This window comes from Neophocaena asiaeorientalis, unplaced genomic scaffold (assembly GCF_003031525.2).
Source record: "Neophocaena asiaeorientalis asiaeorientalis breed wild unplaced genomic scaffold, Neophocaena_asiaeorientalis_V1.1 scaffold629, whole genome shotgun sequence".
NCBI lineage: Eukaryota > Metazoa > Chordata > Mammalia > Artiodactyla > Phocoenidae > Neophocaena > Neophocaena asiaeorientalis.
In genome coordinates, this window is record NW_020175468.1 from 283,227 (window position 1) to 309,210 (window position 25,984).

Below are 25,984 nucleotides of genomic sequence, written 5' to 3' on the forward strand. Positions count from 1 at the left end.
TTTACCTGAAAACTGTAACAGCCAGTAACTTAAGGGTTTCAAAGTACTGGGAAGCACCATTCCCTGACTGCCCCCCCCACCCCCTGTCCCGCCTTTCGGGCTCTCGGGCTCAGACCTGGACTCTCCTCGCCCCGCCTCTCACCTTCAGCGCTCCGCCCAAGTCCCGCCTAGAAGCCTCGCCTCTGAAGTACGCGCTGCGTGCGCAGTTTCTTACGGAAGCGGAAGCGGAGACCTGAGAGTGAAGGTCGCATAGCGGAGCTTAAGTTTTAACCTCTAGTGTTAAGTCTGTGCTGCGCGGTCCCCCTTACTCCATCTTTAGGGTTTCCGAGGTTCTGCGGGCGTAATAGCCCAGCGCCCGCCGTCCGCCCCAAGTAAATCCAGAAGTCGCCGTTACAGGTCGAGTATTAATTTCCTTTGGGTTTGAAATCGCTGTGAGGGTCCTTGCCCTTTGCTTTTCGGCCTTCGGTCCACTGAGACACCGCCTTTCGCGACATTTTCCTGCTTACAATCCTTTATTACTTCCGCCTGCCCCTTGTAAAGTCCCCTTCTGCGAGGTGGATTCGCGCTCCCGCAGCTTCGCTCTCTCCCCCGCCCCAGAGGGCAGCGCCGGCCGCCGCGCTCCCGGACAGGCCGCGTCCTCTCCCGGGTCCCGGGATTCTGGAGACCCCGCCCCCCTCCGGAGACCCTCTCCCTCCCTCCCAGCGCTTCTGTCCTCGCGTCTCCTCAGGCCGGTCCTTGTGCTCCGCAAGCCTCCTCTTCTAGTCAGCTCTTCCGCTCACCCTGTGTAGGGGGAGGTGACCAGGGCCAACCGTGTGACACCCAGTATTCTTCCGTCACAAGTCCATCTCGCTGGAAATTGTTCTCAAAGGGATAGTAAAATGAAACAGATTTAGCTCTTAAAGTAGCGGGTGGATAAAATAGAGAAGTGAGTAAAGGAGTGTGATCTCCTGGGTTTGGAGAGCAACATGGGGACAGGGGCCCTGCGTCAGCTGTAGCAGGAGGGACAGCAGTGGTGAGAGCACTTCACAGAGAGTGGGGGGAGAGGATAAAAGAGTTAGAAGTAAGACCTTCGGAGCATCGTGGTCGTGGGAGAGACACAGAGGACAGGTGTTGACTAGAAGAGCAGAGGAAGACAGAGCAGGAAGGAAGCATAGCCGTCTGGGGTGCCATAGAGTGGGAGTGTAACTGGAATAGAAGGAATGTAATCTGGAGGGCAGAGAGGGAGCGGAGATGGAGGAAGAAAGAGGCAGAAATATATGGATATTTAGGACAATCAGAAAAGTTGGGCGTAAAGAGCAACAAGAGGGGGAACGAGTTGCAGAGTAGTGGGGCAGGACAGGTGTGATAAAATAAATAGGAGGGCAGACAGCAGGAGAGTAGAGGGGAACAAAGAAATAGGGAGACAGATAAAGAATGAAATAGAAACAGATAGTAGTCAGGTAGAGGGGGAAACTGGATACAGATGGGGGGTGAGTTCTTTGGATATGGGTGATTAAGTTGTGATATTTTAATTTGTTGCTTTAGAATGTAAAACATTTAAAGTTTATCTGCTTATGTTATCCACCTCTGGCTAGATATCCAAGGGAAATGAAATCATTATAGCGAGGGAAATATTTGCACTGCAATGAACATTACTGTATTCACAACAGCCAAGATGTAGAAAGAACTAAAATGTCTGACAAATGAATGGATACAGAAAATTTATTTCAGCCGTAAATTATGACATTATTATGACAGAAAAAGACATATTATAGGTGGAAAGTAGAAATGTCTTACTCATAGGGTCATAGAGTATAAAGGGTATTAGGAGGGGTTGGATGGTGGGGTAAATGGGGAGATGTTGGTCAGAGGTTACAAACGTTCAGTTGTAAGATGAAAAGGTACCACATGTATATCTAATGTACAGCATGCAGACTATAGTTAATCACACTGTGTTTCTGTATACTTGGAGTTTGCTCTGAGCGTAACACTCAAGTGTTCTCACTACACAGAAATAAAAGGGTAATTGTAAGTTGATGGAAGTGTAAACTACTTTATTGTGATAATTATTACACAGTGAATATACATCTATCAAATAATCACGTTATATGCCTCACATGTACACGATTGTTACTCATCAATCCTACCTCAGTTAAGCTGGGAAAGAAAAAGAAAGTGAGGGCTGTGCTGGCCTTGCCACTGCTGAGTGGTGCTCAACCCAGGCTTCATATTAGATCGATGAGGCATTTTGCATATACATGTTTTGTACTCTCTAATGAGGGATTCTTCTTCAGATCGTCGGTGTGAGGCCAAAGCTCAATAATATTGAAAGTGCCCCCAATTAATTCTAATTTGGATCCAGCATTGAGCATCATGGCTCCAGGTCCCCCCGTTCCTGAGGGCTGAGATCTGGGCTGAGGGTGAGGGCTCTGCTCTGTGTGGGGATGGATCAGGGCTGGTCTGTGCCCCGAAGGGGATTGTTGGGTCCAGCTGAGGTGCCCGCTGCTGCTGGGTACGTGAGGGCCTCACCAGGAGGGGAGCGAGATCTGAAGAAAGGGTGGGAAAACTCACCTGTTGGTCTTTTACAAGTTTACTGTCCTGAGCCCCTCCTGGGACAGTGGGTAGCAGAGGACCGTCTGTTCCACATGCTGAGGGCTTCCCTGTGTGTGTGGTGGTGAGTCAGGAAGGGGTTGTGTCGATTCCAAGCATTAAACAGCCTGTTTTCAACTTTCAAGGTCAACCTCTAAAGACTCAACGTTGTCTGAGGAAGAAGCCCTGAAGAGGAGGGAGAGGAAAGAAAAGGAGTCAGAAATGGCTCTTTCTCAGGTAAAGTCATATTCTCAGTTGTTTCTTCTGTCTGTCCTTCCTGAAATGCCTTTCTTTGGACTCGCTAATCTCTGAAGTATCCTGCCTGACACCTGTACATTCACACTCACCCGAGTCCTTCCCTCAGGGCCTGTCATCTCCACTTAGATCCCATCTCCCCATGACCCAGTGACCTGGAACTTGTGAAAAGCCTCCACTGGGTGCAGTGCTGGGCAGGGCTTCACACCCACAGATTCAGGCAGAGCGTCAGTGCTCTTGGGTGGGAGGGATTGTTTAGGGCCCCATCTGGATGGACTGTCTGCTCTCTGTAAACCAGGATAAAGAAACTGCACATGAAAGTCAGTTATTAGGTGCACAATACCTGGTAAAATCTGGGAGTAGACCAACAAGGGGAAGTTTGTTCTGACTTTTTCTAAGGCAATTAAGCTAAATGAGTGAGTCACTGACTTCAGAATCTTAATGATTGGGAACAGAATGAAAAATTCAGAACCAGACATCAGTGATAGAGGGTGTTTTATTCCATCATCTATTTCAAACTATGAAATCAGTCTAAATGTCTGAGAGGTGGAAATTCCTTAAATCACTTTCATCACATTCATTCTTCAGATTTTGTATTTTCACTGTGCTGGTTTTGTTCTTTGGCACAGAGAAATTTTTACGTTTGATGAAGGTAAGGTTTCCTCTTCATTGTTTATCACATCCAGGTATCCAGTTTCCCAGCACCATTTGTTTTGTTTTGCTATAAATTTATTTTATTTATTTATTTATTTTTGGTTGCATTGGGTCTTCTTTGCTGCACGCAGGCTTCTCCCTAGTTGTGGCAAGTGGGGGCTACTCTTTGTTGCGGTGCGTGGGCTTCTGTTGTTGTGGAGCATGGGCTCTAGGCATGTGGCTCGCCAGCTCAGTAGTTGTGGCTCGTGGGCTCTAGTTGCTCTGCAGCATGTGGGATCTTCCTGGACCAGGGCTCAAACCCATGTCCCCTGCATTGGCAGGCAGGTTCTTAACCACTGTGCCACCAGGGAAGCCCTCCCAGCACCATTTGTTAATGGTAGCTGTCTTTTTTCCACTGTGTAGTCTTAGTATCAGTAGATTTTAAATATATACAAAGGATCATTTCTGAGCGTTCTCTTCTATTCCATTGGTTTATATATCTGTGTTTATGCCAGTATCACACCATCTTGATTACTTTATAATATGTTTTGAAAATTAAAGGGTGGCCTCCATCTTTCTTCTTATTCAAGAGTGTTTTGGCAATTTGCGATCCCTTGAGTTTCTGTGATGTCTGGCCTGTGTTTTTTCTATTTCTGCAAAAATTGCCATTGTAATTTTGAGAATGGCTGCATTGAATATGCAGAACAGTTTGGGTAGTTTGTTTGGACATTTCAAGAGTTTTTGAGACTTCCAGTCCATGAGTATAGATTTATTTGTATCTTTGGATTGCTTTTTTTTTTTTAGTCTGAGGCAACTATTTTCTCTTTTATTCTGTAACAGACATGTTCAGCATTATGGGCAACATTCTTAAAACCTTAAGCTTCACAGACTTTCAGACATTCACATACTATGGTCTCCTTTGATGTGAAGGATTATTCAGCTAGAAAAATAAAGCATGGTAGACAATACATTTTCACCAAATTCGAAGTAGTACAAAAATTAAGACTACAGAACTACACATTGTACCTAATGTGTCATTAAAAATAGAAGACAGTATTTTCTTCAGCAAATAAAACAGCATATTGGTATGCTGTTAATGCATAAACCTTTTAATGTATACTGTCATTCACAAGTTATTTACAACTTCCACTGTGTGAAGAGAACTAGAATGTAGATTTTCTGCAAAACTGGAAAAAAGCAATACATTTGTGAAAGCCTGTGTTTCATATTATACAAAAGTAAGCAAGTTTTTCTCTTCAAATACCAGATATTGTACGCAGTGATATTTTGGACGTATTATAGTAATTCTTGAGGATGTTTTAATGCTGGAGGTAAGTTTACAGGCCTTGACTCTTCATTGAGGAGTACTAAGTCTTCTGTTTCACTGCCTCTGTGTTTCCTTTTACATATTTTTACCACCATCTTTTTCTTGAGAAATAACTTCCAGGCTTCTCTTGATGCAACTGCTTTTGCGTTTTCTTTGCTTTTTCCACAGCCAGTGCCCAAATACACAGGCTTACATCTCAATTCACAAACAATACTTTCTTGAGAGCTCTTATTTTGAGGCAGATCTGCAAGTTCTATTAGTGGGACAAGAGACACATCCAATGTTGCTTTCAGAGCCTTGATAGCTGCGTTTAGGAGCTCTCCATGATTCATGCTGGGACTGAAGTCACCAACGGCCACCAACTTCCATGCCACCATTTTGTACAGTCTGTTGACAGAAGGCTGCTTCGGTTTCACATCTTCATTGGTTAACGTGCAACAAGAGAATCTGACAGAACTCTCGCTTGCCTGCGCAGTACTTTGAGAAGGCAGCTGTGACGTGCTGCTCTGAGAGCTACTCTTAGAAGCCAGCTGGGACACACTTGCTATGGAAGTGCTTTTGGAAACCAGAGCGCCACTGGTCCGGGAGCTGCTCTTGGGAGCTAACAGTGATGCAGCTACCTGCGAAGTGCTTTTGGAAGTCAGCATCGTGTTTGCTGAGGTGATGCTCTTGGGGGTTAGTAAAGATGTGCCTGATGAGGAACTGATTTTAGAAACGGATGACAAAACACTTGCCTCTGAACTAGTTCTGGAAGTTAACCTCTTGAAGCTGTCTCTGAACTAGGTTTAGAAGACAACAGTGGCAACTCTACGTCTGAGCTTCCTGAGGAGCCCAACAAGGACACCTCAATCTCTGAGATGCTTTGAGAGGCTGAGACTGAAGAGCCTTCCAAAGCACTCTTTTTCGGGGATCCACTTTGTTCTCTGGAATCAGTAGATTGGGTCACATGACTATTCACACTGGATTTCAACAACAAAGAAACAAAGGACGCTGAATCATGTTTATCTGGAGCTTCTGGTTCAGAAATTTTGCCAGACCCTACCGTTGTTACCTGAGAGGGAATACTGCTGCTGCTTTGGCTGGAAACAGATTGCTCTCCATCACTTGTGGAGCTGTTCTGACTCAGGGTACCAGAGCTCCGTATCATTTCTTTTTAGGTTCCGCATATAAGTGATATCATACGATATTTCTTTCTGTGTCTGACTTACTTCAGTATGACAATCTCTGGGTCTATCCATGTTGCTGCAAATGGCATTAATTCATTCTTTTTAATGGCTGAGTAATATTCCATTGTATATATGTACCACATCTTCTTTAATTTAATTTTATTATTTATTTTTGGCTACCTTGGGTCTTTGTTGCTGCACGCGGGCTTTCTCTAGTTGGCGGTGAGTGGGGACTACTCTTCATTGCAGTGCGTGGGCTTCTCATTGCGGTGCCTTCTCTTGTTGCGGAGCATGGGCTCTAGGTGCATGGGCTTCAGTAGTTGTGGCATGTGAGCTCAGTAGTTGTGGCGCATGGGCTTAGTTGCCCCGTGGCATGTGGGATCTTCCCGGACCAGGGCTCGAACCTGTGTCCCCTGCATTGGCAGGTGGATTCTTAACCATTGCACCACCAGGGAAGCCCCGTACCACATCTTCTTTATCCATTATTCTGTTGATATTTAGGTTGCTTCCATGCCTTGGCTCTTGTAAACAGTGCTTCAGTGAACACTGGGGTGCATGTATCCTTTCGGACCATGTATTTCTCTGGATATATACCCAGGAGTGGGATTGCAGTGTCATATGATAGCTCTATTTTTGTTTTTTTTTAAGGGACCTCCATAAGGGACCTCCATAGTCTTCTCCATAGTGGCTCTACCAATTTACATTCCCACCAGCAGTTCAGGAATGTCCCCTTCTCTCCACACCCTCTCCAGCATTTATTGTTTGTGGGGTTTTTTTTGTTTTTTCTTTTGCGGTACGCGGGCCTCTCACTGTTGTGGCCTCTCCTGTTGCGGAGCACAGGCTCTGGACGCGCAGGCTCAGCGGCCATGGCTCACGGGCCCAGCCGCTCTGCGGCATGTGGGATCTTCCTGGACCGGGGCACGAACCCGTGTCCCCTGCATCAGCAGGCGGACTCTCAACCACTGTGCCACCAGGGAAGCCCTGTTTGTGGACTTTTTGATGGTAGCCATTTTGACTGGTGTGAGGTGATAGCTCATTGTAGTTTTGATTTGCATTTCTTTAATAATTAGTGATGTCGAACTACTTAGCAATTTTTTACTGAAGTATTTTTTTTAACATCTTTATTGGAGTATAATTGCTTTACAATGGTGTGTTAGTTTCTGCCTTATAACAAAGTGAATCAGCTATACATACACATATATCCCTATATGAAGTATTGTTGGTTTACAGTGTTTGGTTAGTTTTGGGTGTACAACAAAATGACTCAATTTTATATCTATTCTTTTTCAGGTCCTTTCCCCTTATAGGTTATTACAAAATACTGAGTATGGTTCCCTGTGCTATATAGTAGGTCCTTGTTGCTTATCTGTTTTATACAAAATAGTGTGTATATATTAATACCAAATCCTAATTTATACCCCTCCCTTCTGCTTTGGTCACCCCTAACTTTCTTTACTATGTCTGTGGGTCTATTTCTGTTTCATATGTAAGTTCAATTGTATCTTCTTTCCTTCAGTTTCACATGTAAGTGATATATTTGTCTTTCTCTGTCTGGCTTACTTCACTTAGTATGATAGTCTCTAGTTCCATCCATTTTGCTGCAAATGGCATTATTTCATTTGTTTTTATGGCTGAGTAATATTCCATTGTGTATGTGTATATATATGTGTGTGTGTGTGTGTGTGTGTGTGTGTGTGTGTGTATATATATATATATATATATATACACACATACACACACATACATACACCACATCTTCTTTATCCATTCATCTGTTAGTGGACATTTAGGTTGCTTACATGTCTTGGGTATTGTAAATAGTGCTGCAGTGAATATTGGGGTGCATGTATCTTTTCGAATTATGGTTTTCTCCAGATATATGCCTAGGAGTGGGTTTTCAGGATCTGAATCTTCCTTTTTTTTTTGCGGTACACAGGCCTCTCACCATTGTGGCCTCTCCCGTTGCGGAGCACAGGCTCTGGACGCGCAGGCTTAGCGGCCATGGCCCATGGGCCCAGCCGCTCCGTGGCATGTGGGATCCTCCCGGATGGGGGCACGAACCCGTGTCCCCTGCATCGGCAGGCGGACTCTCAACCACTGTGCCACCAGGGAAGCCCTGAATCTTTCTTATTTAACTCTTTTGTTCTCCCAAAGTTGGATTCAGTTTGTTCTCTTTCTGCTTCATTGAGATGTAAAAAATTCTTGAGTGGAGATCTTTTCTCTTTCTGTTGTAACCATGTAGCCGTGTAGATTTCTCTTTTATTATAGCCTTCAAGTAAAATGGGGGTATTGAAGCGTCATATTGTTAACTGTGCTGCTGTTCCCCCCTTTTTTTAAAATTAATTAATTAATTTTGGCTGCGTTGGGTTTTCGTTGCTGCATGTGGGATTTCTCTAGTTGCGTCAAGCAGGGGCTACTCTTCGTTGCGGTGCGTGGGCTTCTCACTGCGGTGGCTTCTCTTGTTGCGGAGCATGGGCTCTAGGCATGCGGGCTTCAGTTGTGGCACACGGGCTCAGTAGTTGTGGCTTGCAGGCTCTAGAGCACAGGCTCAGTAGTTGTGGCACACGGGCTTAGTTGCTCTGCGGCATGTGGGATCTTCCCGGACCAGGGCTCAAACCCGTGTCCCCTGCATTGGCAGGCGGATTCTTAACCACTGCGCCATCAGGGAAGTCCCTGTTTTCCTCTTGATTTCTGTTAACGTTTGCTTCATTTGGGGGGGAAGCTCTAATGTATATAACTGTTATATCTTCTTAGTGAATTGACTCGTTTAAGATTGTATAATATCCTTTGTGCCTTCTGTCAGTTTTTGCCTTTGTTTTGTGTGATATAATATACTCAGCCCTGCTCTCTTTAGCATGGAATATCTTTTTCCTTTCCTTCACCTTTAGCTTTTCCGTCTCATTTGATGTGTGAATGTTCACATTTCCAACTGTCTGACACACTCTCTCTGTATCTCTTACACTTGGTCTTCCTTTTCTCCTCCTGTTACTTCCTCTAGTGGTCCCTGCTCAGGCACACTGAGCAGTGGTGAAAGGTTGGTGCCCTGGCCAGCCCCCTTCATTTCCCTGTAATTACAGAGGATACGTATCAGGTGTTTACTTTTCATGACGTTCGGTGAAATGTTCTTGCTTAATAACAATATATTTTTTCCATACGCTTTTTTGGTCATGATTTTTAATTCTCCAAGAAGTTTTTAACTTTACCACTGTGATAATTTTCTTAATCTGTGAAAATAGTGTATAACACTAAACTTCTCTAATTTTGTGTCAATGTTTTATTAGTGGAAAACAAAAAAATCGATGATAAAAAAAATTGTCCTGAAATATGTAAAGAGATAAGTCTTCTCGTTCCAGTTGATTTTGTGTTGACGTGTGTGATGGGTGCCATGGATGTGCAAGCCATTCATTTAGATAAAAGACATGATTTCAAAAGTACATATCTTTTTGCAGTTGAAATTATATCTTCAATATATTCCGTGGCCTTGGTGGTGGGATGAATTGGGTGATTGGGATTGATATATATACACTAATATGTATAAAATGGATAACTAATAAAAAAAAGACATATTTAAGTAATAGAAGACATGAAGAGATGAAACAAATTTGAATCCTTGTTTTAATGATTTAAGGTACATATACATAAGCAAGTGTCTGCAATCCAAAGTAAAAGTAATAAATGCCCTAACCAAGGTATAAAATATATATATTCCGTGGCCTTGAATTTTTTCTATACCATCATGTTAATGGTTTAAATAGTAGTAAGATTACTAACGATGTATGTGCATGTGCTTGTGTGCCCACATCTATAATGACCTTTCATGCTATTCCATGTCATTCACCTTGAATGTCTTTCAAGCTTTTCTCAGGGATCCCTCTGTCAATGTACTCTTTTTTTTTAAACATCTTTATTGGAGTATAATTGCTTTACAGTGGTGTGTTAGTTTCTGCTTTATAACAAAGTGTCAGTGAACTTTTAATGCTCTCCTTTACTTAACTGATTTTTAAGCTTCAATTCCAGGTGAGTTCAGGTGCTTGCTGTGTCATTGCTTAGCTTCTTGACTTGGTTCGAGTTTCTCTTTGTGTCTCTGACACAGTGTTCTGCTCTGTAAGATGGGAACATATCTTTCTCGAATGAGCTGTTATATTGATAAGAAGTTCATGCTTGTAAAGTACTTATTTTGAGTAATGTTTTGTCTATAGGAAGTATTTAAAGACTTTTAGTCATTGCTGTTTCTATCATTATCATAATTGAAGATTTTGAGTTTTCTTTAAAGCCATTGTGGACTTTGTCATCTCTGAAGCTGCCACTCATAGTGTAACTTATTTAAATATTGAATATCACTCAGTGTTTAGAACATAGATCTGACACTTCTGCATAGACAACCTGTTGTTTAGTATTATTTATATATGTTTTATGGATTCTCCACAAAGATGACAAATCCATATTTATTGGATGATATGATAATCTCTTATGAAAAAGCATAAGAATTTAAAATAAGGGACACAGTATTTGCTCCAAATACCTTAACACAGATCTTCCAGAACATATACTTGAACCAAATCGATCCTTACCCCTCTCTCATCTTTCCATTTTGTATGAAGATAACTTTTCTCATGACCCGTTGTTGAAATGTATTTTCATTTCAGGAATGGTTGACCTTCAAGGATGTGGTCATTGAATTCTCTCAGGAGGAGTGGGAATGCCTGGACCCTGCTCAGAGGGCCTTGTACAGGGACGTGATGTTGGAGACCTACAGGAACCTGATCTCTGTGGGTGAGGATAACTTCCCTCTAGAAGTTGGAATCTCCCCGTGGGTGTTTTGCATTTTTCCCTGTGTGCTTCTTGGGAGGCCCTGTTTTCTTCATGTGATCTGAAAGCCCTGTTGACACAGACATGATGTGGCATCACGGGTTTAAACTGACCCTTTCTTCAGATGATCTGCCCATTTCATGTTACTACATTAGGGGTTGTTCAAGAGCGTAATTATGTATAAAGCTCAATGGCAGACTTTTAAAAGATATCCAGTTTCTTGTCTTCTGCCCTGTGGCTTTGACTGACTCTTTCTTGGAAGAGTGTTAGATATATGTGTTACACTGTTCCCAATGCATTTAGAAGGAGGAGGTGGATGAATTTGTGAAATATTTTTCCTGACCCACCTGTAATGTCCTCATTCCTCAGCTGAACAAAGAGTTGTGGTTTTGGAAAAACCACACCAATTTACATTTCTTTGTTCTGATAAGCAGAAATTTCTTTTTCTGATCTGAACATTATCTCCGTTTTTGGAGCAAGAGGAAGAGCCCAGGACTCTGGTGAGTGGTGTGAAAATAGCAAAAAAACCAAATGGGTAGGAATGTATCAAAAGTGTGAACACAGGTGGGATCTCAGGGCAGAGAGGAAGCCACAACATTAATAGTGTTTGGGAAACGCTTCTCATGGTGGAGCGTTCTTTGGGAAAACCAAAGTTTCTTTATTAAACTCTCAGAGGAGACTTTCCTTCTGCTCGAGTTACCACTCTATCCTTCCAAATGTAAAATGTATTCTTTCACCCTCCAGTGGTGCTGCAGCTCCTATAGAGGCAAAGGCAAGGTCTTTATCAAGATCCACAACACTCATCGTCTGGCTGCTGGGAACTGGTTGTTGCTTGACTTTGAGGAGCATGAGGCGGGCTGTGTTATTGCCTTGTCTAGCCCCCCTCTTCTCTCCTTATGGACTTGATTCTATTGGATGCTCAGTTTTTAGTCCATATAGATCAAAGCTGATGCCTCTAGTGTCTAACCCCTGACCCTGTCCTGGTTTCATGTCTGTTGTATTTGGAAGATATAATCAGAAGATGGAAAATACCGGCTGCTATTTAATTTTTATTAATTAAAAAAAATTTAATTATTTTTATTATTTAATTTTTGGCTGCGTGTTGGGTCTTTGTCGCTGTGCGTGGGCTTTCTCTAGTTGTGGCAAGCGGGGGCTACTCTGTTGTGGTGCGTGGGCTTCTCACTGCGGTGGCTTCTCTTGTTAGGGAGCACGGGCTCTAGGCGCATGGGCTTCAGTAGCTGTGGCACGTGGGCTCAGTAGTTGTGGCGCACGGGCTTAGTTGCTCCGTGGCATGTGGGATCTTCCTGGCCCAGGGCTCGAACATGTGTCCCCTGCATTGGCAGGCGGATTCTTAACCACCGTGCCACCAGGGAAGTCCCTGCTATTTGATTTTATCTGGCACCTCAGAACGTGTATGGAGCTGTCTCAGTCCCTGTCTTCCTGTTTAGATCTGTCAGCCATTTCTTCTTTTCTGCTTTTGCCACACATTTCAGGGGCATGTGGAATAGCCAGGTGCATTTGATCTTCTGTGATTGTTACTTAGGAAAACTGTAAGGACAGTGGACAGAGAGATCCTCTTTTTGATCCTAAATCCAGCAAGGGGAACATAGATGAATCTTTCAGGCTCTTAGCTTGGCATCCCTGGGTCGAGCAAATGGTCCCATCTCAAGATCTTATAATATCCAACTCCCATATCTTGTCTCTTTTTGCTCCTGTACTGCCCTATCAAGTCTGGGAATGTAGACTCTTCCTGACTTTACTTTCTCCTTAGTTTGTATAAGTTTTCCTCTTAAACTTGATTTTGAAGTATGTAGTCCTAGAGTCTGAAATTGTATCCAGTTTCTTTGCTGTGGTGATCCACCTCTGTTTAATGGGCAGCTTCTAGTGGACTCTATGTAGAGTGGGTTTACTGGGTAACAGAAAATTTTTGAAGGAGAATACTTGCCCTCATATGCTGTAATATTTTCCTGTTACATACAAAACCACCGCTTGAAGCTACTTAGTAGAGTGGTCAGCATGTTCTGAGATACAAGACAGAAAGTGTCTGAAGACCTTGACCTATAAGTCTTTCCAGTTTCTTTTTCTGGCTTTGACCAATGTCACGAAAGGCTGTGTGAAGGGCACTGTGACAATGTTGTTCACATGTACTAATGTCCATCCCCTTTGAGCCTCAGTAAGTGGTGTAGCGGTTTCTCCGAACAACAGTATTGTCCAAGTTCACATACTCATATTTGTGAGGCTGTTGACTAAACTGTTGTCTGTGCCATGCCACATGTTCCATCACCTGTGTGCCGTTGTTCTTTCTGCCTTCACACATAATTTTGAAGCAACTTAATGAGAGACCTTATGAAGTAGAGTGATACCTTCAGTGATAAACCATCATTTGTTTTGTTCAAGGCACTGCAACTTTCATTTTGTATATTTTTATGCATTATAAATGACTGTCTTTTATTTTTATCATTAGGTTTTTGTTTTTTGTTTCTCTTCGTTTTTGTTTTTTATTTGCAATATGTGGGATGGTTGGTTTAGAAAGCCCCCCACCCCATGGTGGAATAGGTGATCAGTTCCTTTCAGAGTTCTTTATGTAGTCTTGTTTTTTTTTAATTCATTTATTTTTGGCTGCGTTGGGTCTTTGTTGCTGTGCACGGGCTTTTTCTAGTTGTGGTGAGAGGGGGCTACTCTTCATTGCGGTGTGCAGGCTTTGCGCAGGCTTCGCGCAGGCTTCTCATTGCAGTGGCTTCTCTTGTTGCAGAGCACGGGCTCTAGGCATGCGGGCTTCAGTAGTTGTGGCGCATGGGCTTAGTTGCTCCGCGGCATGTGGGATCTTAGTTCCCGGACCAGGGCTCGAACTGGTGTCCCCCACATTGGCAGGTGGATTCTTAACCACTGTGCCACAAGCGAAGTCCCAAGATCACTTATCAAAGAAAAATATATTATTTTTGGTTGAGAACAGATTCTAACTGGAGAATATAGGGTGTCAGTTGTCAAGTCGGAAGTAGCACAAATCTTATTTTCTCTGCAACATACTTCGGCTCTGAATGTCACTACATCACTGGAAAATGGCAGGATAGCTTCCAGCTATTTGGCAATGGAGCGTCTCTCCTTGTCACAAACTATAGTTGGAATTTTGGGGTCTTTCTTTTTAAAAAAAAAAAAAAAACAACAAAATTATTTATTAAATAAATATTCTTGATGTTACGCTATTATTGAATATATGATTTACAAATATTTTGTATTATACCATACATTGTTTTTTCACTCTGCTGAGTATGGTTTAGTGCACAATAGTTGATAGTTATGATGTAGTCCAATTTATCTGTTTTTAGTTTGTTGGCCTGAGCTTTTGCTGTTATATCTGATAAATCATTGGTGAATCCAATGTTAAGAATCTTTTTGTAAATTTGCTTATAGGAGTTTTATTCACTAGGGACTTAGGTTTAGATCTTTGAAGCATTTTGAGTTAATACAATAATGGTCCAACTAAATTCTTCTGCATGTGGATATCCAGTTTTCTCAACACCTTTTCCATAGACTGCCCTTTCCCCATTATGTGGTCTTGACAACCTTGTGGAACATCATTTGACCTTATACACGAAAGTATTTTTCTCAATCTCTTGTGTTCCACAGGTCTCTCTGTCTTTATGCCAGTACCATACTGCTTTGATTAGTGTAGCTTTGGAAAAATTTTGAAATAAAGAAATGTGAATTGTCTGACTTTGTTTTCAAGCTTCTTTTTGCTATTCATTGTGTCCTGAAATTCCACGGGAATTGTAGGATTGATTCATCTGTTTCTTCAGCAGACCGGTATTGGGATTTGGGATTACACTAGGGATTATTTTGAATATCCTGATAACTTTGGCTAGTATTGACATCTTGACAATATCAACTTCAAATCCATGAACTTGGGGTATCTTTGCATTTATTTGTGTCTTCTCTAATATGTTTCAGAAGTCTTTATTTTGCAGTAGTTACAGATCCTTCCCTTCTATAATGTTTAAGTACTCTTCTTTTTTGATTCTATTGTAAATTGAATTGCTTTGATTGTTCTTTTTTTTTTTTTTTCCCGGTATGCGGGTCTCTCACTGCTGTGGCCTCTCCCTTTGCGGAGCACAGGCTCCGGACGCGCAGGCTCAGCGGCCATGGCTCACGGGCCCAGCCGCTCCGCGGCATGTGGGATCTTCCCGGACCAGGGCACGATCCCGTGTCCCCTGCATCGGCAGGTGGACTCTCAACCACTGCACCACCAGGGAAGCCCTGCCCTGTTCATTTTTAATGTTTAGAAACCCAGTTGGTTTTTGCATGTTGATGTTGTATCTAGTAATTTTTTTTGAAGTCTTTCATTATTTCTATAAGTTTTTTTTTTACTTATTAATGTTGCAGAATGCCTGTTATGGGTATGTCATTTTGTAGAAGATATTTAGAAAAATGTTTTGTTTTCATAAAAACTGTCCTATTGAATTCTTTTTCTCTATGGTATATATGTTTTATAATTCTAAACAGCGACATATTATTAGATAAGCTTGTTTTGGATTTTTTAGCATTACAATATATTGTGTGTTCATTAACATTTATTTATGTACACCAGGTATGCAGAATATTTCTGTAGTATAATGTATTTTTCTCAGAGACAGCAGTATGTTTACTGTTAATTGGTACATGCTTTGGAGTCATGGTGGAAAAATTGCGTTCTTTTGAGAGCTGACGTCCGTTTTTCCTGTATGAGTGTTTTTGTCATAGCGGGTTTGCAAGTAGTCTCCTAAAATCAATTTGAATTATATTTTATAACTTTTTTTAGTAAACAATTCTATTGCTTTAGTGTTTCTAATAATTTTAAGATCATAGTTGGGCAATTTCAAAATTTTAAAAAATTTACAAAAATACATAGTTGGGAAGTTTTACAACTGTGTTTGGTATAAGTATTACCTTTGGTGTAATATCATATATTCAACATGAAACAGTTAATTTTGAATTTATCCCTATGGCTCTTTATGTCTTGTAGATATCTGTCCAATACATGTGGTCAAGCAATTACAACCCAAAGGGAACAGTGATCCAGGAGAAGTATTTCAAAGAGTGATCTTGGGAAGATCTAAAAGTCATGAAATCAAACATTTTTACCTCACGGAAATCCAGAAAAATATGTATGACTTTGAGTGTCATTGGAGAGATGATGAAAGAAATTACAAAGGAATACCTATAACCCATAATGGAAATCTCACTGATAGAAGAGATACACATGGTAGAAGGGATGCAGGAATCAAGCCCATTGGAAATAGGCTTGGATTAAACTTTCAGGGTAAACTGCAGGTATTTCAAACTGACAGGTTAATTTCTGAATGTAATGAAGTTGAGAGGTCCATCAACAATAGTTTCTCATTTTCACCACTTCAAAGAATTCCTCCTCGTGTCCAAACTAATGTTTCTAATGTATATGGGAATGACGTTATGCATCCTTTAGTACTGACACAAGATCAGAAAACACACAGGGAAAGAGATTTTAAATGTACTGAGTGTGGGAAAACCTTTAGTCATGGCTCAATTGTCAGGAATAATCAGCTAATCTATTCAGAAGAGATATTACATAAATGTGATGTATGTGTCAAGGGCTTTAGTACAAAGTCACACCTTGCAGTTCATGAGAGCATTCATACGGGAAAGAAACCTTACAAGTGTAGTGAGTGCGGCAAGGTATTCAGTCAAAAAACAGCCCTTGCAAATCATCAGAGAATTCATACTGGGGAGAAACCTTTCAAATGTAACGAGTGTGACAAAACCTTTAATCGCTACTCAAACCTCAGTAGACATAAGATAATTCATACAGGAAAGAAATTATATAAATGTGAAGTATGTGGCAGGGTCTTTAGTCGAAAATCAAACCTTGCAGATCATCGGAGAGTTCATACTGGAGAGAAACCTTATAAATGTAATGAGTGTGGCAAGCTGTTCAGTTACAGTTCACACCTGTCAACTCATCAGAGAATTCATACCGGAGAGAAACCTTACAAATGTAATGAGTGCAGCAAGGTCTTCAGTGAAAAGGCAACTCTTGCAAAACATCAGAGGATTCATACTGGAGAGAAACCTTACACATGTAACCAGTGTAGAAAGGCCTTTAGTCAAAAAGCACATCTTCAGCTTCATTGGAGAGTTCATACCGGAGAGAAGCCTTTCAGATGTGATGAGTGTGGCAAGGTCTTCAGTCGAAATTCACACCTTACAAGTCATCAGAGAGTACATATGGTAGAGAGACCTTTCAAATGTTTTGAGTGTGGAAGAGCGTTCACTGAGGTCTCAACCCTCACTAAACATCAGAAAATCCATACCTGAGAGAAATTGTGTAAGTGTATTATATGTGGGAAGGTCTTTAAATCTCAAAGTAGAAAGGAAACTATACAAATATCATGAGTGTGGCAAAGCTTTTATGTGTGTAAGCCTCACTTATGATCAGATAATTCATACTGGAGTGTTACATTACAAATGCAATGAGTGTCTCAAAGTGTTTAGTCAAAGTGCTTACCTTATGATCCATGACAGAATTCGTATTGGAAGGAACTGTGAGAAATGCAATGAGTGTGGTAAGTTCTTAAGTGTGCTTTCAGGCCTAACTTGCCATCAGCTGATGTATACAGGTGAGAGCCCTTAAAAATATAATGAATCTTCACATCTTAGGCTTCCTGAGAATATTCATACTGAATAGAGCCCCGATACATGTATTTAATGTGGTCAGGCCCTTGATAATGCATTCTGGAAAGAATCCTCACCAGTGCCATGAGTGTGAGAAATCTGTTCTCATGGCTCACATCCCACCAATAATCAGGTAGTCTGCACTGGACAGCATGTTACAAATGTACTGAATTTTGCAAAGCTTTTAGGTTGTGCCTTAAACTCAGGGGTCATCAAATACTTCATTCTTTAAAATGCAATGAATATGTCAAAATTTAATATATTGCCTACTCGTACTTAAATACCAGAATATTTATCGTGGAGAGAAACCGCACAAATGTAATGTGTGTGGCAAGGCTTTTACCCAAACATCACAGTATGTTTTACCCAGCATACTGGAGCGATAACTCCCAAATGCAATGAGTGTGGCAAAACCTTTACGTTGAGTTCACATATTAGGGAGCAGCAGAGAGTCCATGTTGAAGAGAAGCCGTGGAAATGTGAATCGAGGCTTTATCCAGGCCTCCCCATGCACTGGACTTCAGAATACACATCTTTAAGAGAAGCCACACAAAGCAATATGCGTGCTAAGGCTTGTAACTGAAGAACAAAACTGGAACACAGGATTCATGTTGGAGAACAAGATTTCAGATGTTATGAATGTTGTAAATATGGATACATCCAGTAAGTTTGGTGTCATGAGAGAATTCATACAGGTTATAAAGTGTATACGTGGAAACTCTTCATGAATCAGTGCATTCTCAGCGTTTAACAAAAAAATTCATGTTTGGGGGAATTCTTAGAAATGTAATGAATTTGTTGAGTTTTCTCAGCACTCTTTTCAACAGACCACACATCAGAGAATGCATACTCAGAATAAACAAGTCTTTAGTTCTCTGAGGTTAACCTGAGATATTATATACTGCAGAATCATTTCAAGTCACAATGTGTTAAAATATGGTGTGTGGGCTTCCCTGGTGGTGCAGTGGTTGAGAGTCCGCCTGCTGATGCAGGGGCCACGGGTTCGTGCCCCGATCCGGGAAGATCCCACATGCCGCGGAGCGGCTGGGCCCGTGAGCCATGGCCGCTGAGCCTGCACGTCCGGAGCCTGTGCTCCGCAACGGAAGAGGCCACAACGGTGAGAGGCCCGCGTACAAAAAAAAAAAAAAAAAAAAAAAAAAGAAATCAAGGCCCAGTTATATAAGTTTTGTAAGACAGAGAGTGGTACAACACATGACATATTATTGACAGTTTACATAATCCAGATCTAAGCATCATTGCAGTGGGTCATGTGACCCTTACAAGATCAAGAAGGAATGCTATCTTTTAAGGAGTTTTCCTGTTGATGCTAGGAGAATGTTGCTCTTTATGGTTGAGTATGTATTCTGCTGATGGGGGAGATTTGCTTTGATGCATAATGCAAATACACAGTTCACAGTGGGAGGAGAGAGGAGGCCAAAGGGCCGAGAGGAATTAATGTTTAAATATTCCTGTCTTGTCATAATAGTTGAATTTTATTTCACAGGAGTCTGACCTGAACCAGGACTTTACTCTCTCACCTTTTACTATAAAGAACCTGATTTCTAACTCAGGACATGTGATTCTTTGCATTGCTAGTCCCCCGTTTTCTCGGTCTGCTGGCTTTCAGAATAACATCACTATTCCTTGCCCACAAAAGTAGTCTCTCTATTTTTTCGCCTGTTGTGTAGCGAGCCGTAAGAGCTTGGCCTTGGTGAGAAGATAATTTTATCTCTTCATTACAGGCCTTTGTTGATGGTCTCTGGGAAGAATAACATGAGGGGGCCAACTTCATTAGGCGTGGTTCATGCACATCCATGTTCCCTGGAAAAACAAGGACCCTGAATTATCAAATTGAATACCATGTGGATTAGCAACAGGGCGGGGGAGAGAATAGTGTAAAACTGACGACTCATCATGGTTATGTTCAGGGTGCCCTTCCATAGATAAGCCAGTGTGGGTATAGTGCAGAATGCTCTACCAGCTGACCATGAACAAAGCAGGAAGGACGTGCAGGGACTGGGCTTTTTGTGGGAGGATAGTGACAGGTGATTAGGGACTGATTATGTGGTAGGAACAATGCACAGGAAAACTTAATCACTTTATCCATTGCATGAGCGTATGTGTTGTCTACATTTCTGACCAAGAAAGAAATTGTCTTAATTTTTGGATATTGAAGAGAGCAGTTATCTTCAGAGTAAAATTTAATCAGAAGCACCAGGAGTATGTGTGTGTTTATGATTCGCATTTTAATTGCTGCCATTACATTTTGCTACTGTTTTATTGAGAAGGTACCATAGGTCTCCTGTTTTAAGTAATAAAATTTAATCTTTTAAATCCTGGATGCATTATGTTCCTTTTACCAATACAGTTTTATCCTGCCTCAGTACCTTATAACAAGCTAGGAGTGCACCATTAGGTTCTCAGCGTTGACGATTTCTTCCCAATATGGGATCAAATAACATACAAGTTGGAGGTTATAAACTTATAAATTGTACTTGAGTTATTCTCTCCACTCTGTTGCAGGATATTCAGATGGCTGTAGTGCAAATAGCATAGCAGTGAATTTCATACTCTGACTTCCATTGATGTGCAAAAATTGAATCAAATTTAAAGGTCTAATTGGCTTTATTGAATGATTCATGCATTGGGCAGCATCCCACCTAGTAAATAGGTGCTCCAAGGAGCTGTACAACGTGGAAGAACCCATGATGTTGAGCATCTTTTCATGTGCTTTTTGAATGTAGTTTTTATGTGGATATGGGACTCTTTGCACTTCCTGGACTTGTGTGATTTCCACGCTCTGTCTTCCAGCTCACTGATCCATTCTTCTGCCTCATTTAGCCTATTATTGACTTCCTCTATTGTATTTTTTTTATTTCAGTATTTCTTCAATTCTGTTTTGGGGTTACTTATGTTTTCCACATCTTTGTTAAAAAACCTCATTTCGGGCTTCCCTGATGGCCCAGTGGTTGAGAGTCCGCCTGCCAATGTAGGGTACACGGGTTTGTGCCCCGGTCCGGGAGGATCCCACATGCCGCGGAGCGGCTGGGCCCGTGAACCATGGCCGCTGAGCCTGCGCGTCCGGAGCCTGTGCTCTGCAACGGGAGAGGCCACAACAGTGAGAGGCCCGCGTACCGCAAAAAACCCCAAAAACAACCCCCCCCCCCAAAAAAACCCAAAAGCCTCATTTTTCATTCTGTGCATCCATTCTCCTGAATTGTTTGATCGTTTTTCCGATCATTACTCTGAGCTCTTCCTCGGGTAGATTGCGTATCTCCACGTCAGTTCTTCTTCTGGGTTTTTGTCGTCTTAATTCGTCAGAAACATTCCTCTGTTGCCTCATTTTGCCCAATTTGCTATTTGTATTTTTATGTATGTGGTAGGTTTGTTAACCTTTCTTGACCTTGGAGAAGTGGTCTTGGAAGATGTCCTGTGCATCTCAGCAGTGTACTCCCCCTCATGTCACCCAAGGGCCAGAAGCCAGGTGGTTTCAGGGTAGTGTCTGGACTGTATCTGGACTGTGTCTGCAGGTTGTATGACTAGTTTTCTTGCTTCTGGTGTCTCTGCCCTGGTTGGTGAGCAGGTTTATGTCTAGGGACATGTAGAGAGGTGGCTGCCTTAGGAAGCCTTTAGGCAGCCTGTCTGCTGATGGGTGGGGCTGTGTCAACTGAGACGATAGGTAGTGTTTTGGTTTTTTTTCGCGTTCATTCTCCTTTTGTATTTTCCATTGAAAGATTTTTATATGTGGAACCTTCCTTACATTTCAATAATATATTCCCTTTAGTCATGGTATGTAAACTTTTAATGTGACTTTGATTTTCGTTTACTATTTTTTTGTTTTCTTTTTATTTTTAGCTGTGCAACGAGGAATGCGGTATTTTCGTTCCATGACCAGGGATGGTACCCGCGTCCCCTGCAGTGGAAGCGCAGGGCCCTACCCACTCGGTGGCCAGGGAATTCCCTGAGTTTACTATTGTTTTATTGATGATTTTTTGCGTCATTATTTGTTAGGGATTTTGCTGTGTGGTTTTCTTGTAGTGTCACCGTCTGACTTTGTATTAGAATAATTCTGGACTCATAGAGTTTGGAACTGTTCCCTTTTCTTCAATATATTGGGGAAGAGTTTAAGGAAGGGAGTTCTTAATTGTTTTTAAATGTTGGGTAGTGTTCTGTAGTGAAGCTCTCCGACTTTCCTTTGTTGTATGATTTTTGAAGAGTGATTCAGTCTCCTTACAATGTGTAGGTTTGTTCGGATTTAAATTTTTTTCATGGTTCTATCTTGGTAGATTTTGTTTCTCTAGGAATTTATCTATTTTAGGTTAGCCAATATTTTTTAAAAATTATTTATTTTTGGCTGCGTTGGGTCTTTGTTGCTGCAGGCGGTTTTTCTCTAGTTGCGGCGAGTGGGGACTCCTCTTTGTTTTGGTGTGCGGGCTTCTCACTGCGGTGGCTTCTCTTGTTGCGGAGCACGGGCTCTAGGTGCACGGGCTTCAGTAGTTGTGGCATACAGGCTCCGTAGTTGTGACTCGTGGGCTCCAGAGCACAGGCTCAGTAGTGGTGGCACGCGGGCTTAGTTACTGCTTGGCATGTGGGATCTTCTGGGACCAGGGATCAAACCTGTGTCCCCTGCATTGGCAGGTGGATTCTTAACCACTGCACCACCAGGGAAGTCCCTAGGTTAGCCAATATTTAGACATAGAATTGTCTAAGTATTTTCTTCTAAATTGAAAAAAAAATTTTTTTGTAGGGTCAGTTGTAATCTTTTATAATGTCCCCTCTTTCATTTCTGATTCGGTAATTTGAGTCTTCTCGCTCTCTTTTTAAAATCTAGATAAGGATTTGTCCATTTTGTTCTATTTTTCAAAGAACTGTTGTCTTTTTCTGTAGTTTTATTCTCTTTCATTTGTCTAATCCTTTTTCCTACCTTCTGCTAGCTTAGGCATATTTTGTTCTTCTAAGATCTTTTTACTTTGTTCTTTTTCAAAAAAAGGAATTTTTTATTCACAATGTAAATTCACAAGGGAATTCATTACAAGTGTGGAATAGGATAAGTATTTTAAAGAGCAGTGCAGTTCTCATCAACAGAAAAGAATTTTTCCCCCTATTTCGCTTTCTCTTTAGTTTGCAACCATAATTTCATATAGATAAAATAAACTTACTGTCATAATCGTTTCACAGTATGTATAAGTTCATTATGCTCTACACCTTAAACTTAGAGTGATGTATGTCATTGTATAAAGAGTTGTTTATACAACTCATGTTACTGTGTAAATAGTTGGTTTTAAAAAGGCAAAGAATTAAAACACGTTGGACAAAACAAAGAATGATGCAGTTTATAACAATTAAAAAATATGTATTGCTGTTTTTAAGGCAATGGTTAGTGACCTAAATGATCACATGCCTTAGTCCTCCAGTCTTAGACTCCAGGTCCTGTCCCTGAGTTTCTGAAACTGAGAAGTATGTTGAATTTGACCTTCTGCATTAATAGGGAATAGAAACGGAAAAGCTATTTTATAGGGTGTTTAGGGAATAGATCATTCTACCCAGAGAGAGTTTTGTATTTGTAATAGACTAGTCCCCATTATTTCTTTTTAAAAAAAATTATTTATTTTGGGCTGCGTCGGGTCTTAGTTGCGGCATATGGGATCTTCGTTGCCACATGCAGGCTTCTCGGTAGTTGTGGCCCGCGGGTTCCATGGTGGGTGGGTTCTGTAGCTTGTGGTTCTCGGGCCCCAGTTGAGTCGCGCGAGCCAGTAGTTGTGGAGTGCGAGCTTAGTTGCCCCACAGGATGTGGGATCTTAGTTCCCTGACCAGGAACCGAAGCCGGGTCCCCTGCATTGCAAGGCGGATTCTTTACCACTGTACCACAAGGGAAGCCACGGCATTCTTATTTCTTAAAGTTACTTCAGTTAATTCCCATTTAGGAAATGTTCCTGGATCCAACCGATGATCCATGTCAACCCCTCCCTCTGCTCCAGGAGACTCAGGTTTCGAGATCACTGAATTGCTTCCGCCTCACTAGCAGGATGTCAGAACAACCTGAGGGCAAAAGTAGCTTTTTATTTAAACTCTTTTAGTCTTAAGAGGAAACATCTTGGCTTCAGACGTAATTGGCCCACACAGCCGTAACCTTTTACCCGCAAACTCTTGCAGAGAGTAACTTAAACCGGCCAAGGTACTGGAAGCACCAACCCCTCTCTGCTCCCAGTTCCTCCCTCCGGCGCTCAGTGAGCACACCTGGGTGCTCTACTCGCCCCGCCCCTCACTGGTAGGGCCCCGCCCCTCACTGGTAGGGCCCCGCCCCTCACTGGTAGGGCCCCGCCCCTCACTGGTAGGGCCCCGCCCCTCACTGGTAGACGGAAGCGGAGAGCGAGGAGCGAAGGTCACGGAGCGGAGCGTGCGTGTCTTCTTTCCAGCCTAAGTCTGTACGGCGCGGTACCGCTCTACCCCGTCCTTGGGGTGTGGGAGTTTCTAGGGGCTTTAAACCCCAGCGTCCGGCCCTACGCCCCAGTAAATCCAGACGTCGCCCTTACGGGTCGGGTATTTTTTCCCTGGGTTTGAAGTCTCGCAGAGGCCAGTCTTCTGACTCTTCTGCCTCTGGTCCACGTAGACACCGCTTTTCGCAACATTTTCCTGTTTATAACGCTACTTTCCCGGCCTCCCTTGTGAAGTCCTCTTCCGCGAGGTGGATGCGCGACCCCCAGCCTCACCCTCTCGGCCCCTGGAGGGCAGCGCCGGTCGCCCCGCTCCCGGGCAGCCCGCGTCCTCTCCCCGGTCCTGGGATTCTGGAGAGCCCGCCCCTCTCCGGAGACCCCCTCCCTCCCAGCCCCTCTGTCCTCGCGTCCTCCTCAGGCCGGTCCTTCTGCTTCGCAGGCCTCTCCTTCGTAGTCAGCCCTTCCCCTCACCTCGCGTAGGGGGCGGTGACCTGGGCCAGACGCGGGAACACCCAGTGTAGTTACTTCCCCAATTCCACCCCGTTAGAAAATATTCCCTTCTGGTAGATGGGCATTTTATACATGAGTGAATGGAATCAGGAAAAGCAGAGACAGAGAGGCTGAGATCGAAGTAAAAAAACTGAGGAGAAAAGAATGAGGGAGAACCAGTGGGAACATAGAGGGTGGGTGAAGGACGTGCAAAGATAGTTAAATGAAAGTGATTAAGTCTTGAAAGTAGCAGGTGAATATAATGGAGAAAGAACTTAAGCCAGATCTGCAGAGATTGCACGGCAACATAAGGAAGGGGACCTGGATCAGCCTTAGAAGGGGATAACAATGGAGTCACTTCACACAGAGTAGGGGGAGATGATAAAAGAGTTGGAACCTTGGCCTCCAGAGTATCATGGTGCTGGGAGAAAAACCGGACAAAGGGTGACAAGAAGAGCAGAGGAAGAGAGAGAGCAGGAAGGAAGCACAGCCACCTGGGGTGCCCGAGAGTGGGGAGGAAGGTAGAGTAACAGACGGAAGGAGTGTAACTGGAGGCATGGTGTAACCGCGAGATGGGGGAAGAAAGAAGTATATAGAAATTTAGGACAGTCATACAGGTTGAGGAGAAGGACCATCAAGAGGGGGAACAGTTTGCAGAGTGGGGCAGGACAGGTGTGAGGGAAGAAATGGAGAGGAAGGGCAGGAACAGGAAAGTAGAGGAAAAGAAATAGAGAAAGGCAGAAACGAAATAGGGAGACAGATAAACAGGCTAAAATGGAAACACCTAATAGTGCAGATGGAGGGGGAAAGTGGATCCAGATGGGTGGTGAGTTGTTTGGATGTGGATGATTATGTTGTGATAATAATGATTTGAGTCTTTAGAATCTAATGTATTTAACATTTGTTTAAATTATACAGGTGAGGATGAGAATTGCACAACTCCTGCCTATAAGGCCTGTGCATTTTGTAATTATTTGTATCAGAAGAAAACTTCCATTTGCAAACCCTGTTAAGCAGAGAGGCAGTGACTTGATTCACTTAGATGTGGGTCACCCCCTTCCCTTTTCCTGGTGTGGAGTAGAGCTCAGGGGAGAAAAGTGGAGCAAGAAAAGACTGACTGTGTCACTACATGGTGCCTTTTAAAGGAACATTGAAAGTGTGTTTTGTAATGGATTTACTTCTTTTTGTTTCTTTACATTTAATTCTTTTGTAGCTTGAAATAAATCTTAGTTCATTCAATTTCTTTGTTCCTCTGAATAATTTTTAACTTCTGAAAGAAGCTTTGCTGGCCTCCAATATTCTATACATGTCATTCATTGCATCGTTAAGAAGGAACTATGTAATTTCCGCATTTAGGGGATTTTCCTGTTTTCCTTATGCTTTCTGTTTGTAGTTTTATTTCATTGTGGTTAGAGAAGATACTTTTTTTTTTTTGTTTGGTCTTGTCAGGTCATAGTTCCCTGACCAGGGATCGAAACTGTGCCCTTGGCAGTGATCGTGTGGAGTCCTAACCACTGGACCTAGCACCAGGGAATTACCATAGCCTCAGTTTTGTTTTTTTCAAAACGTTGACACCGGTCTTCTGGATTAAAAATAATAAATTATTGCTTTTAAAAATT

At 42.4% G+C, this 25,984-nt stretch overlaps 2 protein-coding genes and 1 pseudogene across 2 annotated transcripts; 2 read left to right on the forward strand and 1 right to left on the reverse strand.

The window, feature by feature from the left end:
* Positions 1 to 359: 359 nt before the first annotated feature.
* On the forward strand, positions 360 to 18,322 carry LOC112415432 (zinc finger protein 160-like). The gene is made up of 4 exons (XM_024768436.1): positions 360 to 396; positions 2,715 to 2,805; positions 10,596 to 10,722; positions 15,758 to 18,322. Exons 2-4 carry the CDS (start codon positions 2,791 to 2,793, stop codon positions 17,083 to 17,085), a joined length of 1,470 nt encoding a protein of 489 aa, XP_024624204.1. The 5' UTR covers positions 360 to 396; positions 2,715 to 2,790; the 3' UTR covers positions 17,086 to 18,322.
* Positions 4,753 to 5,978, reverse strand: LOC112415435 (CDKN2A-interacting protein-like). Its single transcript, XM_024768438.1, is given in 2 exon segments — positions 4,753 to 5,540; positions 5,543 to 5,978. Coding segments are annotated over 2 exon segments (1,176 nt in total). The 5' UTR covers positions 5,931 to 5,978.
* LOC112415420 (zinc finger protein 160-like) overlaps positions 10,614 to 25,984 on the forward strand; it is an 83,993-nt pseudogene continuing 68,622 nt past the window's right edge.